At 39.4% G+C, this 22,430-nt stretch overlaps 1 protein-coding gene across 1 annotated transcript in view; it reads right to left on the bottom strand.

Annotated features, from left to right (window-relative positions):
* Positions 1-22,430, bottom strand: part of SORCS3 (sortilin related VPS10 domain containing receptor 3) — a 638,571-nt gene that overhangs the window by 185,868 nt on the left and 430,273 nt on the right. The window contains exon 6 of the mRNA XM_056120660.1: positions 5,059-5,123. Coding sequence (XP_055976635.1) covers positions 5,059-5,123 — 65 coding nt within the window. The remainder of the gene's footprint in view (positions 1-5,058; positions 5,124-22,430) is intronic.

The raw sequence follows: 22,430 nt of genomic DNA, 5'->3' as shown, positions 1-22,430 counted from the left end.
ATGAAGAAGTCTGACCATCTGGTAGGTGGGCAGCCACGCGGCCTTTTGACATCCCGTGGAATCCAGTCAGTAACAGCTCTAGTCCAGCAGTCGTCTTTAAATCTCATTACGTGACCAGCCCATCTGATTTTTGACACCTTGGCAAATGAGACAGTGTCCCTGATTCTTGATCGTTGATGGATGTCGGAACTCAGGAATCTTTCTCTCATTTGAGTGAAACGTGATATTCCAAGCATAGCTCTTTCAATTCTTTGGGAGACCTGAAAGGTGATCTCATCCTGTTTGCCTAGGGCCCAGGTCTCTGAGGCATATGTTAATGCAGGAAGAACAGTGGAATCAAAGAGATGTGCCCGGAGCTGGAGGTTCTTTGTCCTCTTAGCTATTTCTTCAACGTTCTTGAAGGCGTTCCAAGCCGCTCTCTTCCTCCTGGCAGCTCGGGTGCCAGGTCATTTGTCATGTTGACTTCTCGACCTAGGTACACATAGCTGTTGCATTCGGAGATGGTCGTTCCGTTGAGAGCGAATGGGGCGTCAGGAACGAGGCTGTTTCTCATAAACATTGTCTTCGTAAGATTCAGCTGTGGTCCTACCTTTCCACACTCACGGTCAAAGTTGGCCAGCATTTGTGCCACTTGGCTGATGTTTGGTGTTATTAAAACAATGTCATCAGAAAAGAGGAGGTGGTGTAGTTGCCGACCATCTATCTTCACTCCCATTCCTTCCCATTCCAGTCATCGCATGATGTTCTCGAGGGTCATATGATAGTTGAATTTCTAGTTTTTTGAGGAAGGCCCCATATTGTTTTCCAAAAAGGCTGGAGGAGTTAGCATTCCTACCAACAATGAAGGGAAGTCTCTTTCTCCCTGCATCTGAGCCAGCACTGCTTGTTCTCCTTCTTTTTAATGTGTGCCAGTCACTATGGTGTAATATGATATCTCATTGTTGTTTTAATTTTCATGTCCCTGATGATTAGCAATATAGAGGCTTTTTTTCCCCCATATGCCTTTTGGCCATTTGTATTTCTTTTGTATGACAAATTTTTTTTTAAAAGGGTCATTGCCTTACACAGAGGAAAAAGTCTTAGTCATCTTGGTTTCTCTCCTAGGGCTGACTTCATAAAGCCGGTAAGTGTTAGGTAAGCTGAGATAAGTTGAACTGAATCACATTAAATGCCTACACTTTTTTTTTACATTGAATTATAGTGTAACTTGTGGTTATATTTTGCCTTTGAGATTACTAAAAATTCAAGCTATCCTACATGCCATGCCTCTTGCCACCTCAGAGAATAAAGATCTCTGTGATTCACTCCATTTCCATCCCTCTGGGTAATACGCATGAGGTCAACAATAGAAAAAGTGAATTAAAGTGGTGAACAAAACGCAAATTCAGCTCTTTCAGTCTTCTCTTACAGAACTATCCACGAGCTATTTATTATAAATAACAACATGAACTCACAAATGCAAATAAGTAAAGGCAGTCCATTCCAGGAAAGTTTGCAAATTATTTAGCCTCCATAAGACTCCTTTTCCTTGAATGGGAAGTGAGGCAGATCTACTTGCAGCCATGGTGTAAAGGATACTGACTTTAGTGGAAATGCTTAATACAGCACCAGAGGCAAAATAGGAACTACAAGAATGGATTCAACAAATCAAAAGGATAGCTTCCACTCCTTCCCACAGTACTTCTGAATATAGAGTTTCTGTGAAATTTCAATTGTCCAAAAGAGGATTCTAGTTTCTCCAACCTTCTATAGACATGGGAAAATCCAGAAGGGGTATAGATTTGAATGTTCAATCTATGTCATCCATTGTTAGAAGAACATCACGTATTAACTGACTGAATTCATGCAAAAACATAATAAGGATTTAACAATTATTACCATCCTTATTTCATTGATGGGGACACTGAGGCAAAGAATGATTAAGTAATCTGCACAAGTTCCATATTCTAAGGAGTAATAGAGATGAGGTTTGAATTTAGGCTATTTGACACTGGCACACAGGATTCTAACCATTATTTATTTGGACCATGGAAGAAAATAAGACTAAATGTCAGATCAGAATTCACATTCTGATTCTCTTTCTGTTACTGGCTTGTCTGCATGTTCGACCTTGGACAAGCTGTCACACATTTGGGGACTCCTTAGAAAGTGACAGTTTGAAAATATCTAATCTGTTTCAACATTTAAAAGAAAACTCTGGGACTCTTTTCAAAGACAATCCTATATTCTCAGTCTATAAAGTGGATTTTAGTGTATCTGCTTTAGTTGAACAGAAGGTAAGGGAGCTGCAGTCCCATTGATTTGGCTCCGCTTCATCCATATCTGAGTTGTAAGAACTCTACTAGAGCTTAAAGTCCCACAGTTCAAAACCACTGAACTCAGTGATAATCCATGGTTTTTTTCTGAAAAGTCTATATTCTATGTGTCTAGCATTTACAGCACTGCAGCTGCAGCACTAATCCTGTTTCACTTTGTATGCCAGGACCAGTTGATCACTTATAATAGCCTGAAGTGCAGTTAGGCGGCGTTGGTCTTTACACTTTGGCTTAATGAGCAAGAAGAGAGATTGAGTAATTAGAATTAATGAAGTCTCCAGAAAAGAAATGATGGCACATGTACCACAGTTGATCCTAAACATTTCAGGAATATCATGATGTTTAAAAACTTTCACCCAGATCCAATGTCACTTATCGGAGTGTCTTTACAGGACGCCCTATGGCTAGTGCTTGAATGTCTCCAATAAAGATGAACTCAATCTTTCACAAAGCAGTCTTGATATAACACCATAATATGTTCTTAATTGTTACTTTCTTCTTTTACTGAATTAAAGTCTGCATCACTTTAAATATTATTTTGTAAGACTTTTAATAACCAACTGAGAAAAAAATATAAAAATGCTTCATGTATTTGATATGAGGTCGAATAGTCAAACACCTACAATTGTCAAATCAGTGAAGAATAGTAGAAAGGTTAAAAATGTGCTCACTCTAGACAAGAATGGAATGCTGAATTGAGGGAAAGTGATATACAAGAAGGGAATGCTGAAAGGAGGGTAAGTTCTTAGTAGTATCGCAAAACACAGTGCCTAAAAGGAAAGGGGGGGGGGGGGAGACAGAGACAGTGACAGAGACAGAGCGAGAGACAGAGAGAGATATGAAAAGTGTCTCTCACAGAGACAGGCTGGGGGCATTGAGGGAGGAAAACTCGGGAAATTTGTGGTGGGAAATGTAAACTGATGAAGGGATGGGTATTGGAACATTGTATGACTAAAACTCAATCATGAATAACTTTGTAACTGTGTATCTCACAGAGATTCAATTGAAAAAATAATGTTGCCCAAAGTCAACAAGTTCTAGAAAAAAAATGTTGATAAAGGAAACAAAGCTTAGAGCTTAACTCCAAAACAGGCTGGAGGGTCTTTTCCGTAAGTGCTTACTGTTTTCTCTCTCTCGAAGGAGAGAAAGGCCCACTCTGGGTTCTTAATCTCTCTCTCTCTCTCTCTCTCTCTCTCTCTCTCTCTATCTCTATCTCTATCTCTCTCTCCCCCACCTCTCCCGCAGGGTTCTGCACTTTATTTCTTGCAATGTCATTCTTAGTAGTGAGTCAGATGTATATGATTTTAAATCCAATCTTCACTATCCTTATGATCAGTGAATGTATGTGGCATCATTGCCCCCAATCTTGACTACTCATCTGTATATTAAGATTGTGAATCATCCCTCATCCCTGCCTACATATTTAAATACATTCAAGGATCACGGGAGACCAAAAGAACAGAAGTGAAAACATACACTATATACACTATACAACAGAGTGCCAGTCACATAGTAACAAATGTTAGTTGCCTTCTAACTCTTATAAAAATAAAAGCAGCAAATATTACTATTTTGAGGTTAAACATAGATGCTTGCCAGAAACATCCATTTTGGCTCAAGAATCTATATTTGGCTTCAAAATAGTAGATTTATCATGGACAAAGTGTATACAATTTACTAAATTTATTTTGAAATATATCACAATACCCATCTGTAGGTCGAGACAGCATTTTCTTTTATTTACACATTTTATAATTTCTGTAAGATACTTCTTCTATATCTACTCCACCCATACTACTGTGGTGGATAAGAAACTTATTTTGAGGTATAGCAGTAAGCGAAATGGTACAGAGGTTTGAGGGGCTATCCCTTGGTCTCATGATTACGTGGTGACACAACCTAAGATCACAATCTGATATTTGTTCTTCTACCTGCCTAGCTCACCTTTATTTACATAGTGTCTCTATTTCAACCCAGGATATGCTCATTATGTTTTCATATAAAACATGTATTTTCACAAATTGCAACATATTTTTAAATTGACTTTATTTTTCTTGGATAGGGAAGAGTACTAGGAATAAGATTAATTGTAGGAAGAATAAAATGCTTGAATTGTGCAAAAGGATATTTAAGCACAATCAAATTCTGTGTAAGAGGTAGGTAATTGCAGAAAGGAATAGTATTTTTGAAATCTGGGGTCAGACAGAGGGCAAAAATGTGTCAGGGAAAATAAAGCTCTTGTTCACTGTTATACCTCTAAAGTCAAGAATACTGCCTAGCACATAGTAGGCCATCCATCACTATTTCTAGAATAACTGGATAAATAATCTTGCAAATAGCTTCCCAGTTCCTGTTTTTGGTAAGCCAGAGTATGTGAAGGCTTCATTTTTTAAAGCCAGGAGGCCCAGCAATTCACCACATGAATGCAAAATAGCATGATGAGCTATGGACATTCCTATTCGAATTACACTGAAGATGCCAGGAAATTACTAAAGGGAGCCTCAAAATTCATCACATTAACTCACATCCCCAGAAAATTCATTCCTCGGGGTTTATTTCAATAAAATGTCTACCTTGGGACCAGAGGCCTCTCCCCCACTCCAGGAAATAAGGATGGATATGGCAGTAATGGAGCTCAGGGCTTTTCATCTTCCCAAGCCATTAAAATGCAAATGGGGGGTGTGTGGGAGAGGGACCTGCAGGCAGATCTCTCTGGGCCAAGCCTGGCGGTCCCCGCACTCACATCCATCCGAGGTCCGCACCTCCATGTGAACCAGGTCCGCCTCCTTATCCAGTCCAGCCACCGACCTGGAGAAGGAAAAGAGAAGCTGAGTGACCACACAATGGCAGATGAAAAAGGGAGGCGGTACTCAGAGCTGACTATTACTTGGAGTGCCACTTCTGAACTGTGGGGCACTTCAGAAGCTAGCCAATGTGGCACTTGAAGCATAGCTGCCTCTAGCCGCTGTCACCTGGAACAATCACAATACAGAAAGCCTGGAGTGCTCTAGGTCAATGACCTCAAACAAAATAAAAACTGCCAGAAAAAAAACAGAGTCCACTGTAATGCTGATCAAAACTTCTGGCCCTCATTACCCTCATCCTCCAACTCTTATCTTGAAGAGGTTCTTTCTTTTCCAGTGTTGCCAATTTCCCAGTTCCCATCCCACCTGACCTCTTCCACCACATCCTCCTCTTCCCACTCAAACTGGGAGCATGATCTTCCCTGCTTGATTCTGCCCCCTGAAGATGATGGGTTAGCCTGTCTTCTAGCCTTCTGCTTCAAAACAACTCTCAAAATTCCTTGGTGAGTGTTTTCCTATCTACCTTTTTCCTATCTTTGCACAATTACTATTTAGTACCATTCAAAAGCTTATCTGGCCAGGTTAGCTGGGGTGGAATTCTGATGGGTGGGATGGAAAGTCTTACAGGTCATGGCCAAGAGCTCAAAGAATGACACCTTTATGCAGCCAGTTGCAAGATTTAGAAGTGTCTTGACCCAAAGTCCGCTAGTGGAGGGTTGACTAGTAGATGTATATTCATAGTAATAGAGATTATTTGGGGGATCACCCCCCTCAAAAGCAGTACCCCTTTAAAAGAAAAAGAACAAAGCTTTGCATCCCCTGAGCAGTACTACTCAAAGGAACAGGGGTGGGGTGGAAAGAATAATCAAAGCAAAAGAGCTGTACAAAAAGAACTCAAACAACCCAGCTGGAACCAAGATAGAACCCAGTGCTGAATCCCCAGTAACTTATTCTCCCATTTTAGTACTAAAAACAAACATTAAGAAAGTGAAGAATCGACATGCTAATATATATATATATATATATATATATCCTATGTCAGTACATGATTCCACTCTGGGCATGCACCAAAGAAGACACCAAGTCTATACACTGTATCAGACTTGGGGAAAGAGGAATCTTACTACTGGCTGTGCTTAAAAGTGACACCCTTGAAAGATAAAGAAGGGTAAAATTCCTCTTAGATGACTCTGTTTATGCACAAGCAAATAGAAAATACGAATTCTTTGTAATAGCAATCACCCCTATCCATTTTTCCTCCCAGATTTCACTTTTAATGGATGATAGGGAAACAGTAATAGCATAGTGGACAGAATGCTTGCCTTGTACACAGCTGGTCCTGTTTTGATTTCTGTCACACCATATGGTTCCCTGAGGACTCCAGGAGTGATCCCTGATTGCAGAGTCAAAAGTAAGCCCTGATCACTGCTAGGTGTAGCCCCAAACCAAAAATAACAACAAAAAGAAAGATAATGGCTGGATCCACTAGTTGATCTATAACTCTTATCAACGAACCCTATAAACCTCCCACACATGAAACCTCATCATCTATCTCTGCATAAAATATCCAGCCTGGGTGAGACCCAGAAAGTCAGCTAATGCAGGCGACACAGACTAAAACCTTCACGCATGAAAAAGATCACAGCATCCCATATTTCTAGCAAGATCTCACTCATAGTCCATTTACTCTGATTTTAAATACCTTTGTAAGATTGGTTTTTTTTGGGGGGTTATAGCTCTCAAAAGGTGAGAAATATCAATTTTGAAAGAAAAAGTCAAATTTAAAAGGTGAGATTCAAAGCTGATACTCAGATAGCAAGAAAAATAGAAAACTTAGGAAAAACAGACCTACGAACACAAAATCTCATCTTCACACCATGAATCTATGCATTTCTCAACAGCCCCAAGGCCATTACTGATCACAGCACAGTTCAGTATTTGGCATCTCTGCTGGGGACCAAATAGCACAGCAATGGGGCTAATGGTGTCAGAATACTCTGCGTAAGAAACTAGGGCTGTGTTGCAAATGAAACATGTTAAGAAGAAGAAAATGACTGACTAACTCTAAATCAGAGAATCTTAACATACTCTCCTCATGTTTAATTGATTTTCTATAGTTGTATACTTACACAAGCAACCTACTTATTTATTAAATACTAAATTTACTTATTTATTAAATCTCCAATTTATGGTGATGGATAGTAAGCACAGGTGGTAAGGTGCTTGCCTTGCACGTAGTCAACGTGGGTTTGATCCCTGGCTCCCCTTGTGGTTCCCTAAGCTGCCTAGGAGTGATCCCTGAGCATAGAGCCAGGAGTAAGTTCTGATCATAGCCAGGATGATGACCCCCCAAAAAATCACTAATTTATTATAAACAAATTATTCAGGAACACAAAGGTACAGAGATGTATAGGACAAATTTGAGTTAAAGCATGGGATGTCCTTGCCCTCCCCAAGCATTCCACTCTCCTCCAAACATTCACATGTTGCTAACTCAAGAGCTCTCTAAGGCTCTTCCTTTCAGACTTTCATGGAGACTTCATAACATAGGCATGCTAGATCAACTCACTGGACACCATCAGTTAAACTCAAGATTTACCCAGTCCTTCTCCCTTAAAGTGAATTCTTCAAGCTAAAATGAATATATGCTATTGAATAGGAAAACATACAAAAGTATAAAAATAACTGATACATTATAATATTGCTGAATTTATAATACTCTAATAATTGTGGATGATGAATCATATACAATTTGAGTGTAAGCTCTGAAATACCAAAAGAATCAAACTTAACTATATAGCACTTTTAACAGAGACCCCAGTGTAAAATTTTGCACACTGCAACATCAGAAAAAAATATGGAGGCAAATTTTTGTATAAAAGTATTAGCTTAAAATAGACTGTTATCAAAACAAACTTAATACCCACTTTATTATCTCTTCGGCCCATTATTTTAAAATAATTTTTTAATGAAAGATAAGTTCAGAAGTTCCCAATTTACTTGGCCTTCTATCCCCTTCCCCCCACCCACTTTTGCGGGACAGGGAGGGATGAGGAAAGTTTATTGGAAAGGAGAAGAAACTCCCCAGTTAAGGAGGAACTTAGTATAGGACTAAGTTCTACCACCCCCTTTTCAGAAACAGAATTACTCACCACACCCTTGGAAATGACTCCTTTAGGTGAACTATGGGCTGGAGTGATAGCATAGCGGGTAGGGCATTTGCCTTGCACACAGCTGACCTGGGTTCGATTCCTCTGCCCCTCTCAGAGAGCCTGGCAAGCTACCGAGAGCATTCTGCCTGCACAGCAAAGCCTGGCAATCTCCTGTGATGTATTCAATATGCCAAAAACAGTAACAATGAAGTCTCACAATGGAGATGTTACTGGTGCCCGCTTGAGCAAATTGATGAACAACGGCAGGGCAGAGCTACAGTGCTATATTTTGTATAGGTTTCATAAAGAAATAAACATAAAGAAAAAAACTGTAAAACAGACACAAATGAAAAAGAGTCTAAATACTGCACTAGAAAAAAAAAGACAAATTACAAAGAAAGAAAACAAGACACCTAATGCATGTGACTACGGAATGAAGGATCATTTGCAGTGGGTCTTCAGGTCTTTTGAGGAAGTGAACGAGGTCCCTTATTCAGACTTCCCATCACATATTGCTCACAGGTACCAATAATCATTTTTGTTTTTTCATAGCTATGAAATGGGGAAATCATACCAAGTTCATAGAGTTATGAGATTACATGAGCTAAGTCATAAAATTTAAGGCAATGCCTGATACATCGGAAGTATTTTTTAATGTTTAGTCATTATTAATTTTAAAGGAATGAAACTAATCTACTGTCTTTATCTGCTTCTGCTTCTTTCCTTCCAGAAACTTCAGTTCTATATTTATGGAATGTCCTGTAACTATAGCTTTGTTCTAGACTCTGGATAAGAAAAATCACTGCTATAGAGGTTTTCAGTTTAGATATCTTCCTCTAAACTGATTATGCACAGGTCGTAGGAACCCTTGATAGGAGATCCTATAGTTCCTTGCTCTTCTCTGCAGCAGGGGTCATTATTCTAGAGTACACATAACTTTTTCTCTCTTTTTTAATCTATGAGATGCCATCCGTTGGGGCTTATATCAACATTTCCATCAGAGATCTTGGCACATGAGAGATCATCAATTTGCTGTATGAGTGACTACATTATTTTCATCCAGTCATATAATTCATAAAGCTGTGGTACTCATAGCCTTGAACTCATGTTCATGTTTCAAAGATAAACCTTTCTTATAGCTGGAAGAGACTGCCCAGCCCTACCTGTGCCCATATAATGCACACTAATCCTGTGGATTGCTCAAGTGATGCTGAATAAAAGGGATATGCATATATATGCATATATATATATATATATATATAAACTTATGTATCAGTCACGGTCCCCCCCCCCCCGTTGTTCATCGATTTGCTTGAGTGGGCCCAATAACATTGTGAGACTTGTTACTGTGTTTGGCATATCAAATACGTCATGGGGAGCTTGCCAGGCTTTGCCGTGCAGGCGAGATACACTCGATAGCTTGCCGGGCACTCCGAGAGGGGTGGAGGAATCGAACTCAGGTCAGCCATGTTGGCTGCATGTAAGGCAAACGCCCTACCTGCTGTGCTATCGTTCTAGCTCAAACTTATGTATATAAGTATATATATATATATATATACTTATATATGTGACATATATAAGTATACTCCATAATATATATGTAAATTACATCTATTATTCTTATACATATCTAAATAATGTTTATATTGGTTTTTCTCATAGTATATTTAATTTGATGAGAATTAAAAAGTCACTAGATTTACGTAAAAGTTGAAAAATATTCTAAGAAGAAGGGTAATTACTATGCTCAAAGAAGGGTAATGATCGTGGTCCAAAATTGAGAGTCTTTTGAGTTCTAAACAAGAATACAGAGAACAAACTGAAATATGGAATAATAATCACATCTTCAAGAGAAAAAAATCAGTTCCTACATCCACTTACTCATAACTTTACTGATGGAAGCCTCTACAAATGACTTTCAATTTATTTTTAGGGGCTGGAAAGATAGTACAGTAGGTAGGGCATGCAAACTAACTTGCATTCAAGTCCTGGAACCACATATGATTCCCTGGGCACTGCCACAAATGACCCTTGAACACAAAACCAGGAGTAAGTCCTGAGAACTGCCAGGTGTGACCCCCAAACCAAAACTAATTATAGTAGAAATTAATATCACCATTTGTACCCTCTGTTCAAACTAGTTTCCATGTTCTATTATACAAAATATGTCAAACAGGAGCTATTCAAAGCTTACCAAGACACAGCAATGGTAAGAGTAGGCTGGATACAGACCATGTTTAAACACCTTATTCTCACCCAATCTTTACTTAATAGATAAAACACAAGTCTCATACAATTATCTAAGTACACATAGCTAGTTTGTGTTCTGTGACCCTAGAATCCTATTTGGAACTTCTTTATTTTTTCCCTATTAAGAACTTTTACCAAACCTCTTTAAAAATGCATTTGGCTGTCAAGTTGACATGGCAGGACTAAACTGTGCATTTTATCTCCTTGTAAATGTGAATGTGAATCCCAGAGCAAAAGCTTATCCAGAAATTAAAAAACAAACAAAGGAAAAGCACTCCACATTGCAGGATGCCTCAGGGAGATATTGAGGATAAAGTGCTGATAAGTCCTAAGTACCATTTTTTTAATGAACTGATTAGCTAGAAAGTTTAATTACATAACAATCTAGTCTTAACATATTTTTGCATAATTCACACCACATTCTCCTGTTTTATGTCTTTGTTCAAGTTTACCTCTTACCTGCAACTCTCCTATTACTTTCATATTTTCTGTTTAGGCCCTTTAAATAGCCCACCCTGTAAACTTTTTATACACACCAAATACCAATGCCCAGACACTAATACCATAAATTCTAGTTCATTGGCCTAAATGAGCATCAGAATCCCCATTGTTAAAAGACATGGATGACTATGTCCTCTGACTTTCTCTGAGATCCAAGAATTTGCATTCTTAGCAATTACACAAAAGACATCCTGAGGATCACAACATGAGTACCTCTCACTGTAGCTAAAAAGCTACAGCTTCGGATGTTCCTTAATAAGAATGTGCATTCAGATTTGAGTTGCTCACTCAAACGAGAAACACACTCAAAACTACTAACTAGCCTGAACAAGCTTCTCCTTATGAATCTTGGAATCAAATTCTCTAAGTCACAGTCTTAGATCTTGCATTTTCTAACTACAGGATCATGGTCAATATATTTAGCTTCTCAATGTTCCAATTTTTCTTATTTGCCATATGGGGAGATAATATTACCCTTCTAATTGCTTTTTTTTTTTTTTTGCTTTTTGGGTCACACCTGGTGATGCTCAGGGTTTACTCATGGCTGTGCACTCAGGAATCACTCATGGCGGTGCTCAGGGGACCATATGTTTGGTTAGGATGTTTGCCTTGCATGCAGCTGAACCCGGGTTGGCTGCATGCAAGGCAAACATCCTACCCATTGTACTATTGCTCCAGTCCCGTATTTGCTTTTAAGAAAACAAATGAACTGAATGCATGCAAAAACTTTCAAAGAGAGGCAAGTATCAATACAATACTCCGATAACAGTACTTAGATAATTTTAAGTGGAACTAGGATTTACTGAGAGCATAATGTATCACATATTTTGCAATCAACATATTATGCCATATTAACATTTTTGTAGGGTTTATATTATAACTTGTTTCTTTAGATGAAGAAAAAATAAGAAGAAGATGAAGAAATGGAGATTTTAAGACGTCCTCACTGCCTAACTATTGGTATAGAGTCAAAAAGAGTTAGAGTTTAGACCCAAATATAGTCTGTTACTCATCTTCCTTCCTTAATTGTATACTGAATTTTTCTTCCTTGGTTGTATTATCCTTAAAGACAAGTTCTATATTTTAATAGATTGTTTTCCAGTGGTACTTAATAATGTGCCTGGCTCTGCATTTATTAAGTATATGCTAAGTAGTTGAATAAATACATAAATGAGAACAATAATAATAATCCCAGCAGTATGTTTAGGATAAAAGCTGAAAACAGCTCCACAATATAATGAAACAGATTTGATTCATTTAATTAATCTCGAGGGGATTAATTGAATAAAGTCTTAATTTTACATTTTTATGCTGCTATCTTCACCATTTATCTTCAAAGCAATATTGGATCTGTCAAGCACAGTCATATGTGATTTGCTTGACAAATGTCATCATCCTGCAAAAATGCTGGGGTAGCAACTCATGGATCTCAGGCAGCTCCAATGAACACGGCACCACTAATAGGCACTCCGGTAGTTTTCCTCTAAAATGAAAAAATCCTGTCTCTTTCCAATGTTGGTGCCCCATGAACTCATAATTCCTGGTGCAGAACCTTAAAACTATGTTGGTATCCTAACATTTTGTCCTTTGTGACAGCTGATTAGACTAGGACTAGACATTATCCCCCACCCACACTGAGTAAAAGACATGTTGTCAGGTTTTAGGATTGATTGAAGAATTTTGGGGTGGTCTTGGGCATGAGAGAGAGAAGCAATGCTAAAGAGACTACTTTGTGAGTTTCCAGATGGGGTCCTATTCAAGTCTCAAAGCATTTCTTGGATTCTCAAACTTTAGTCTTTACCTTTATCTCTGTCCTGTGTTTCTCTCTGTCTCTGACACTGTCTCTTTTTTGTCATTATCTCTGCCTCTGTATCTCTCTCTTCCTCTCTCTCATACACACACACACACACACACACACACACACACACACACACACACACACAAAGTTTGCACATGCCAGTTAATGTTTCTTTTCAAGGATAATGGATGTGATGAAAAGTTCCCAAACAGTGCTCAAGAGGCCCAGGGGTACTTCCTGGAGGGTAAATCTCAGTCATCAGTGCCTGCCTATAGTTCAGTACAAAAACACAGTGCCATGGGACCCAGTGAAGCCAGAGACTTACAGGTCACCCCAATGGTACATTGGGGCCTCCAGGGCTACACCCAGTAATGCTCAATGCTCAGGGAACAATGTGTTGCCAGGGTTCTAGCTTCAAGAAACAGAACCTGTGGAGAAAGAGAGTATAGGGTGCCTGGTACTTTTTCTCTGGCCCTACTAGGCACTATTTCTCAAAACAGGCTGTAATGACCAATATACTGTAATGACCCTCTAAAAGTTGCTTGGCATCTGTAGGTTCTTCTCATGATACCTGGAGAGCTATATCCTTTTCGGTGCTCTGCTTCTCCCAGTAAATTAAAAGGGCAACTGATTCCTAGGCAAATGTCTTTAAAACTATGGCTGTGAGTGATAGCACAGCAGGTAGGGCATTTGCATTGCACGCGGCCGACCCAGGTTTGATTCTCAGCATCCCATATGGTCCCCCAAGCACCACCAGGAGTAATTACTGAGTGCAGAGCCAAGAGTAACCCCTGTGCATCACCGGGTGTGCCCCCCCCCCAAAAAAATTAAAACTATGGCTGTGAGGCATTACTAGAATATGAAAAAAAAATTGATTATAACGTGCATTTAAAAATAAAATAAAATGGGAAGGAGTAGAAATATTAGAGGCTATCTTAAATGGGAGACCAAGTACTTACCATACAATTGTGTTTAATATATGAATAAGACACCACTTTCTAGCATGATAACATTTCCTAACAGAGAACCAGTTTAAAAACAAGAAAGAAAAAGAGAAAATATGTGGTCTCTTTTAACAAAATGCCTTTCTAAGCTCTAGACTGCTGAACTGAATCTAGTAGCTACATGATACATATACATATATTTGGGAACAAGGTATGAACAAAGCAAGACATTTTTTCTCAATTGAGAAGAAGTTGCTCTCAAGTGAAGAATCTTAATGAAACATAGGCAGTACCACACTCCATAGTAGTAGTAATACTTTGGACATTAGAGTATCCGGATTATATTACTGCAGTATAATTGCATGGTATTCAAACATGTTACACCAAAGGAAAAGAGGTTTAAAATTGCTAGTATGTATATAATCTATAGAACTTTCCTTAAACACAAGTTGTCTACTAGAAATCTAACCAGAACTTGGCAATTATTTACTGAATACAAACGATGTGTAAACACTAAGGATGTTACTAGAAAGTCTACCATAGTTTCCATGGATAATAGGTCCATTATCCATTTATCTTATACGTATCCGGTACATGTCTTGTACCGGGCCACAGCCTGGCATAATTCAAGTGAACAACTCTATTGTTCCAAACAAAACCATACCATGTATGATATCTAGCTTTAAAAATATAAGTGCTACTCATAGAAAACTTCTTAATCCTTCTCATCAAGCACATTACAGAATTTGCAAAGTGGTTAAAAAGAGTAGACTTAGTCATTTGGTATTGAAACTATTGCTCTCACACTCTATCCCCTACCTCGTAAGAGTATACTATTCCTTTACTAGAAACTTGTGGGGTAACATACAGGAGCCTTCTAAAGAGCTTTTCAGTCTTGTTGGAAAGGTGTGGTGGAACACAGTTTCAGAGAGTTAAGAAGAGGAAGAAGCCTCAAAAACATCAGGATCAGAAAAGGGAAAAGAAGTTCATAGAAAAGTACGGTGTGGTGCCAGGTGTGATGGTACAAATGGGAATACTGAAGGGCTGTATTACTGGACAATGTTCTGGAGACAGAAGGAAAGAAAAGAAAGGCAATGGAAAGTTGCCTTTCCTGAAGTTATGGGGTTTATCCTTAAACTCATAATCTACTTAAAAAAACTCACTATGATCTGCTAGATAACTTCTTGTTTCTGAATTTGTCATCATTCTATTTGTCTAGAAAGAATCCGTATAAATATTACCTTTATGTTTATGCAGAACCCCTATAGAACCTTTTTAAATAAATACTTATAAACTAATAATTTTTTAATCTTTTGCTTTTTATAGTTTATATGATGAGTTTAGAATATCATAACTGGGGTCAGAGAAATAGTCAGGAGATAAAGCTTTCCCTAACTGGCTCTGCATATAGCTGACCCTGGTTGAATTCCTGGCATGAAATAAGGTTTCCTCAGCACCCCAGGGGTCTTTTCTGAGCAAAGACCCAGGAATAGGCCCTGAGCACCACCAGGTATATCCAAATCTCCTTCCTGCTACATGAACAAAATATTACAACTTGAAATAAACATGGTCCCACAAAGACCAGTGCTTTGTGGAGATTTTCTCACTTTATCATTAACAGAGGTTTTAAGTCAACATTCATGGCCACTTAGGGATGGATACAAGCCAAAGAGCAAGAAATGAAAGCTCAGAACAAAAGTCCCACTTATTCAACTGTCAAAACCACCCACACTCTCCTACATGAGCCCTTTGTCATGAACTGACGGAGGCATTCTCACTGGCAAGACTTTTTATAAAATTATGAATGGAGAAGGGGCATCTTTCAATCATTTCTATGGTCTCATTATAGGGCCACCACATTAAACAAATAATACATTCTACTTATTCACACACAGCACTGAGTACCTAAAATTACTCCAGTACCAAAAGGATAACAGACAAGATGTCACAATGAATAAGGGATGGTGTCAGTTCTCTAGCAGTCCAGACTAAATTGAAAAAAAACAGGTATCTGTAAGAAAATTTGCTTATGATTTAATGGTAGGGCATTCTCCAGAGTGTGTGGGAAGTCTATAAAGAATTGTTCTTTGAAAGTGAATAGATGATTAAAACTTTAATAGCCTATATGTATGTAGGTGTCACCATCTCTACAATAAATCTTTTAAAAAGATTTCTTACATTTGGGAGACATAAAGAAACAGTGAGGGAACAACAAATGGCCAAAGTTATCAAAGCTAGAGGCTTTGTCTAAAGGACCAAGATTACACAGGAAAGTGACTGGGGGGGAGGGGTTGTTGAAGACACTGGTGGGAGTAAGTGGGCACCATAAGTGTGGTGTTGGGATGATGTATGCAGGCAAAGTACAATAAGCAGTACTACAAACCCCAGGATTTCAATAAAAAATGGTAAAAATAAATAAATAAAATATCAAAAGTGAGTAGAGATGGAAGTATAAATAGATGAGGTACAATCTGGTTTCTCTGGCTTACTGGTATAGCTTTGGGATGGCCAACCTTACTGGTATAGCCAACACATGCATTTCCCATGAACTTCTTGTATGTTCAGCAAGGAGGCTAGTGACAGAAAAAGATCCTCAGGACCCCAGTGGTGAGGTGAGTAAAAAGTGATAAATACAGGATACAATTTAAGAGAAAAATAGGCTCATCCAACATAGAAACCAGTTAAACAAAAACAAGTGAAATGGACAAAATTCTCACTGCCCCATATTTATGGTGGCATTAATATTTCCCAGGGTTCTTCTGATGAAATCTCCTGTTACTTTCAACTCAGGATTGGAGAAAAACAATTTTTCTTGCTTGAGGTATCTCTCCCACTATTCTTTCTTTCTTTCTTTCTTTCTTTCTTTCTTTCTTTCTTTCTTTCTTCTTTCTTTCTTTCTTTCTTTCTTTCTTTCTTTCTTTCTCTCTCTCTCTGTCTCTCTGTGTGTGTGTGTGTGTGTGTGTGTATCTCTCTGTCTCTCACACACATACACACACATTTTAATTCCTATTGACTATGTAGAAAATATCTAGGAAAAAAATCACATTATTCAGTTTTTTCATCCTCCAGCCCCACAGTTTTAAATATGTCCTCTCCTTGACCTCTCTGACAGAGTTTCTTCCTCTGCAAACTGTGAGGCTGTCCAGGCTGTAGGGTGAGGGGCATCACAAAAGGACCTTCCCCAGCTCAGATGTTGGGTAATTGCAGCTATAGCGAATGGGGTTCCATGAGTTCTTCCTTTGCAATGACAATCCCTACACCATGGCACTCAGATGACTCCCTGGTTCCCCCCCCTCCTGTTCCCTGTTTGTCTTTCCTAATTGCGTGCACTGGACGGCAGAGGAATCCTGGCTGCTGGGTTCCCTGAGATGTCACCCACATAGGCAGGGCCCACAAACCAGAAGGCATCTCTGAACATCCTTGCATTGGCAGAAACAGCCTGACTTGGTACCTCAGAGACAGGGAGACCAAGCCAGGACTATAAACGCTGCTGGTGGAAGGAAGAGCATAAACAAGCAGATTACCGCTGCACTGCATTTCCTTCGTCTGAGGCTGTGTTGTTCTCATTCCACAGAGGAGCCAAATCAGACAGTGAAGATCACTTAAGATGATACTACTGAGCCGCAGCCCCCATCAGGCTCCACTGACTGTGAGCCCAGGGCCCTTGGGACCCTGGCCTTCCCACTGCTGGCCCTCAGAGCAGCCATAAGGCCACATGCAAACACAAGGCCACATGCAATTAGATACAAGATTCTGTGGGACTGAGGAAAGTGCTGGAGGAATTCAGGGAGTTAATTTTTTTAAAAAAGGCAAAGGGCATTAAGGAGACAGTTTGGGAGGGTATTTTGTGGAAGTTCTAGCGAAGAAAGAGAAAGGGACCAGGTGTATTTATAGACTAATAATGTGCAGAAGGGGGGAAAATGTGCTGCCTCTGGCAATTCTCATCAAGTTAATGGATGTTGCCTATTACTGTGGTAACATTTTTAATTGTATCTTCGCTCTGAAGAGAATAAAAACAGAATTTCCTAGTCTTTGCCTCAGGACTATTGGGCACACATTCTGGTGCATTATACTAGTGGAGTCGCACTCTCCAGAGTCTACACAGACCACTCACTTCATATAAAAGCCATTCTCACAGCTGTCACCTGATATAAGGGCATCTGATTCACGGGTTCATCTGTGAAAAAGCATCAGAAAATAACAGGCAAGTTGTGAAGGAAATCCTTATGACAAACTAGAACCTCCCCCATACTCCCCCCATTTCTCGGCTCTACAATGCACCACTGGAAGTCTATGGACATATTCAGGTTCTCAGCCAACAAAGGAAAAGAAAAGTAACTGAATGAAAATATCTTCTTCAGTAACAAGGTCATCTCAGTAGAGGCAGCAGAGTGAAATAACATGAACCAGTTATATGTATTCTAATGAACACCCACCTCATTCCCCAGACCAGGGACACATAAATGAAGTGTTTCCTGTGCCATGGGCTGGAAGGAATCATAGTATAACTACACACAGTTATGCATCATGCACAAAGTCTCCAATCCATTCATGGGACCTACATATCCTGTCAGCTTTTGCCACAATCTCAAGATTCCCATCTCAGATCTCTAAACCTAGTGATATGAGGCCCAAGACAGCAAACCGGCCCTTTACTTCCCCTTCTCTTTCTCTCTTAAATTATGTTCTGTATATCTCATTATGAGGCAGGGAATGAGAAGGGGAAAATGAAATTTTAGCTATGAGAGGCCAGAGTTCATCTTGCATTCCACCTTCCACCAGTTCCTTTACTTTTGACATGCATCTGATTTCTGAGATCCAAATCCTCAACTCTGAAAAAGGGACGGGATCATCCCTTACTTTAAGGAGCTGTAACAGGAAATAAGCAAGATAACAGCATAGTTTATAAATGCACAGGTATCAGACCCTAGTGTTTGTATAACTTCCCAATGGATTCCTAGTCAGTGCCTCTCTCTGTTGCCATAGCCCTTATCCCCAGGGGTTTCCTATATGAATCTGCTGTACCATATCCCCTTGGTAGAAGGAGTAATAGGCAAAATATATGTTATTTACAAGCAAAGTTGTTTAACCCAAGCCAGTCTGTCCTCGTCTTCTATTAAGAATTTTTCCTAAACTCAGGCACACTCCAGAGTCATGTGGTGAAAACAATAAGACCTGGAAATTGATTTCAAGAGGATGTGCAGCTCTACACAAGACAGTCCCATTCACTGAGATGCACTTATCTCTGTCCCCCCAGAGAAGGGCTGCCCAGGAGGAGGGCCAGAGTCAGATCCTCCGGGACAATTCAAATTAAACTGAACCAGACACTCTGGAATCCTCTCTTGGGAGTCATTCTGCCCAGTCTAGGTCTGGGGCAAGATCACTTAATAGGCCCTTTTTCATCTTTAATTTCTCCGATTCAGAACGTTTACAAGATCAATTGCTAAGAGGGCTAATGTGAGGAGATGAGGCAGCAAGTTGCTCTGGGTCCAGAGTCAGCTAATTCCTCAGCTTCTAACTAGAGCTCAGAGGGACCCACTTATATAAAACCCAAGAGCCTCCCTCAGTCAGCTGCCCCTCCCATCTGCAAGCCCCCTCTAAATAAAGAATCTTAATTGCAACCCAGCAAGAAAGGTATAGCAGCTTTAAGCCAGCCAGCATTTTTTTTGGGAATCTTAGGAAGGTCTTGTGTAATGTACTTAACCTTCTGCCCTGGGTCGGGCTTCTGTGTTCCACTCAGCTCCTACGAATGTCCCAGGGGAACTTGTATATTCAGGAATATCAAAGACTGTATATCATCACCATCAAATAAAAACATTTGTAAACTGTGTGGCTTTAAAACCCATTTATACTGTGTTTGAATCCTGATCTCATCACTAGATGGAATTAACAATGGAACTTCACAAGCATTTCACCAATTATGCTAGTGATGTGCTTAGCATGGCACCAACACTTAGAGGATGGGAGCTACCACTGATTGCCTATTACAATGGGGCCACCAGTATGCTGTGCTTATTCAAAGACTAAGTCAAATGGACCAATGGAATGATGCTCATGTTCGTGGGAAAAACAGAACAATACACAGACTTCACTTTAACCCTAGTGCCTGCCACATCCCCTGAGAGACTGTCTTTTTATTCCTTATATTGATTTCCTATCTCCTTTAGTCCTGAAGAGGAGGAAGATGATGGCAAAACTTTTTTCTCCTCCATTGTCACCCTTCATACAGAGACAAAGGGATTCCTAAAAATAGTATAGAAGAAGGAAGATATCGCTCCCATTCTAGATATCTCTCCCATTCTTCTGATGGAAAACAAGCCAGAAAGGAAACAGCACATTCCAACTATTGTAGAAGATGCATCTTCCAGGATCCTTCAGTGCCCGAACAGGACACTTGCTTCGCTGTTCCCTCCTCCCCTTTAGAATCTGCATATTTTCCTCAATGATAGAAGAATTAAGCTGAACTTTTTCAGCACAACTGGCTCAGGGGGATTTTAGAAGCCCTGGGAGGGAAGTTTCAATTTGTTCACTTGCTGAGAATGAATTCTGCCTCATATAATTCCTGACAAATTGCCATTTTTTAAGGGTTTGTTAATTTCCAATGAGCAAATGGCACATCAGATATCTTGTTTATTCAACAGATGCTCCTGAGCTAAACAAATGGTTCTTGTTTAACAAACATGGAAACATCTTGTCAGCTTTGCAGAGATCATCCTGTTTAACTATCACGGGAGGGTCCTGTGGTTTGTGGAGGGGGGTTGGAAATGAGTTGCCTTATTCCCATGTTGGGTCCTTGAAAGGCCTAAGGAGAGTGACTCCATTGAAACAGCTTGTCTGAAGTGCTTTCATCACAGGCTGGGATGTGGTTTGAAACAAAGAAACTGGGATTTCTCCCTTTCATCAAGTATGTAAAGTAAATTTGATGAAGGACTATTTGATCCAACAATCTCCTTGATATAGTATCTGAAAACAATCTTGAAGGAAATGCCTCTCTAATTTATAGATGGGCATCAAACTGGTTAAAATTCCAGCTCGAAAGTAAACCCAGACTTAATCTCAAGTCTGTTACTTTGTAATTGTGTGAATATACACTACCTACCTAACCATGTCCAACCTTATTTTTCTCATCTGTGGAAAAGGTCTAGCTGTAACATGAAAAGCAGAAGCTGGCAACAGTGTTCAATGTTCCTGCCCTTGATCCTAAATTACATTTTGAGAAATTTATAAATGGAAGTGAACTCTGGAATATGTCTAAAGGGCAGAAATAATTTCGGAATGCTGTGAAGAGCCCAGTTCTATGCACACATCATTTGTTAGGAATCAACACAGCGTGTTTAATAATGAAATGGCTCCATGCCTCCTTCCAACCAGAACTGAAAGCTAGAATGAAGTCCTCAGTCTCAAATGTCTGGACTGACATAATAATACTTTTAAGGCAGTGAGCTAAGTATATGGCTAGACTAAGAGGCAGGGACTAGAAAGGATGGGACGAGAAAGGATGGGAAAGAAGGAAAAGAAAGAGGCCAGCTGGCTGGGAGGACACAAAGACACATGAAAAGACATGATGGCTGACCTCTGCCAACCCTGAATGTGTGAGGATAAATCCATTTGCCAATGCATGCAGAACAGGACAACGTATTAATTATAAAAGAGATGGCATTTCAAAGCCTTCCTGCTGGAAAGTATCACACAGAATTACCTTGGGACAACATCTAAGTCGCTGAAAATTAATTTACGCCACAGTTAGGAGGTTTGGAAGAAACGACCCCAGCTGAGCATGGCATTAACATGCATTGTCTGAATGAATTGAAAATCTTTACTGTTTGGAACGGCACAGAAGAAACAGACAGTATCTTCCTATCAATTCTCTGGAGTAAACAGAATTGCCCCCATCTTCAGGCTGATGAAGAAACTGAAGCTTTGAAAATTTCCAACTGTTAGAGCTTCTAAAGAAGTCAAGAAGTCTGTTTCAGAAAATAAACTTATATCAATTCTGGAAATATAGGTGAGAAAACTCAAGAAGTTTCTAAAGAATGATGAAACTTGTTAGTAGAAGTTTAGAAGATATAAAGACTTTTCCTGGAATTATACACTGCCTCTATGGGCCTTACTTGAAAATACAGGGTAAACCACCCTTTCATATATGCAGATAGGCTAAGGCCAAGCAATAGAGAAATCAATAGAGAATTCTGAGTCTGTAAAGATACTCCTGAATATCTAATGTGAATGTCACTGGACTCAGTCAAGAGGTAGCAAACTGAAAACAAAGAGGCTTGAAAAAGCGAAGCCAAGGATTTGAAATTTAATCTCTGGACTTATTTTCTCAAACTTCCTCCCTGATAAAATTATGTCTGTGTAGGTTACACAAAATGTCACTGAGTGGGCATACCATAATTTTGAAACTATCTCCAATTCTTTTTAGCAAACTAGCAAAACAGTGATTTACACTCATAGACACCATGATCTGTCCAAGATAGCTTATCCCATCAATAAGAGAGGCAGAAAGGACTAGAGCTATGTTAGCTGCCATTCCACTGATTTCTATTCATTTAGCAATGGCGATATGTCAGAATGACATAATTTTATTAATAACATTGAATTGCCTCACACTTTTTTCCAAATGAGAGAGAAATCATTAGCCTCCATTCTTCATTACTGGCCACATA

This window comes from Sorex fumeus, unplaced genomic scaffold, assembly GCF_029834395.1.
Source record: "Sorex fumeus unplaced genomic scaffold, SorFum_2.1 ptg000043l, whole genome shotgun sequence".
NCBI classification, from domain to species: Eukaryota; Metazoa; Chordata; class Mammalia; order Eulipotyphla; family Soricidae; genus Sorex; species Sorex fumeus.
This window is presented reverse-complemented; position numbering and strand designations above follow the sequence as displayed.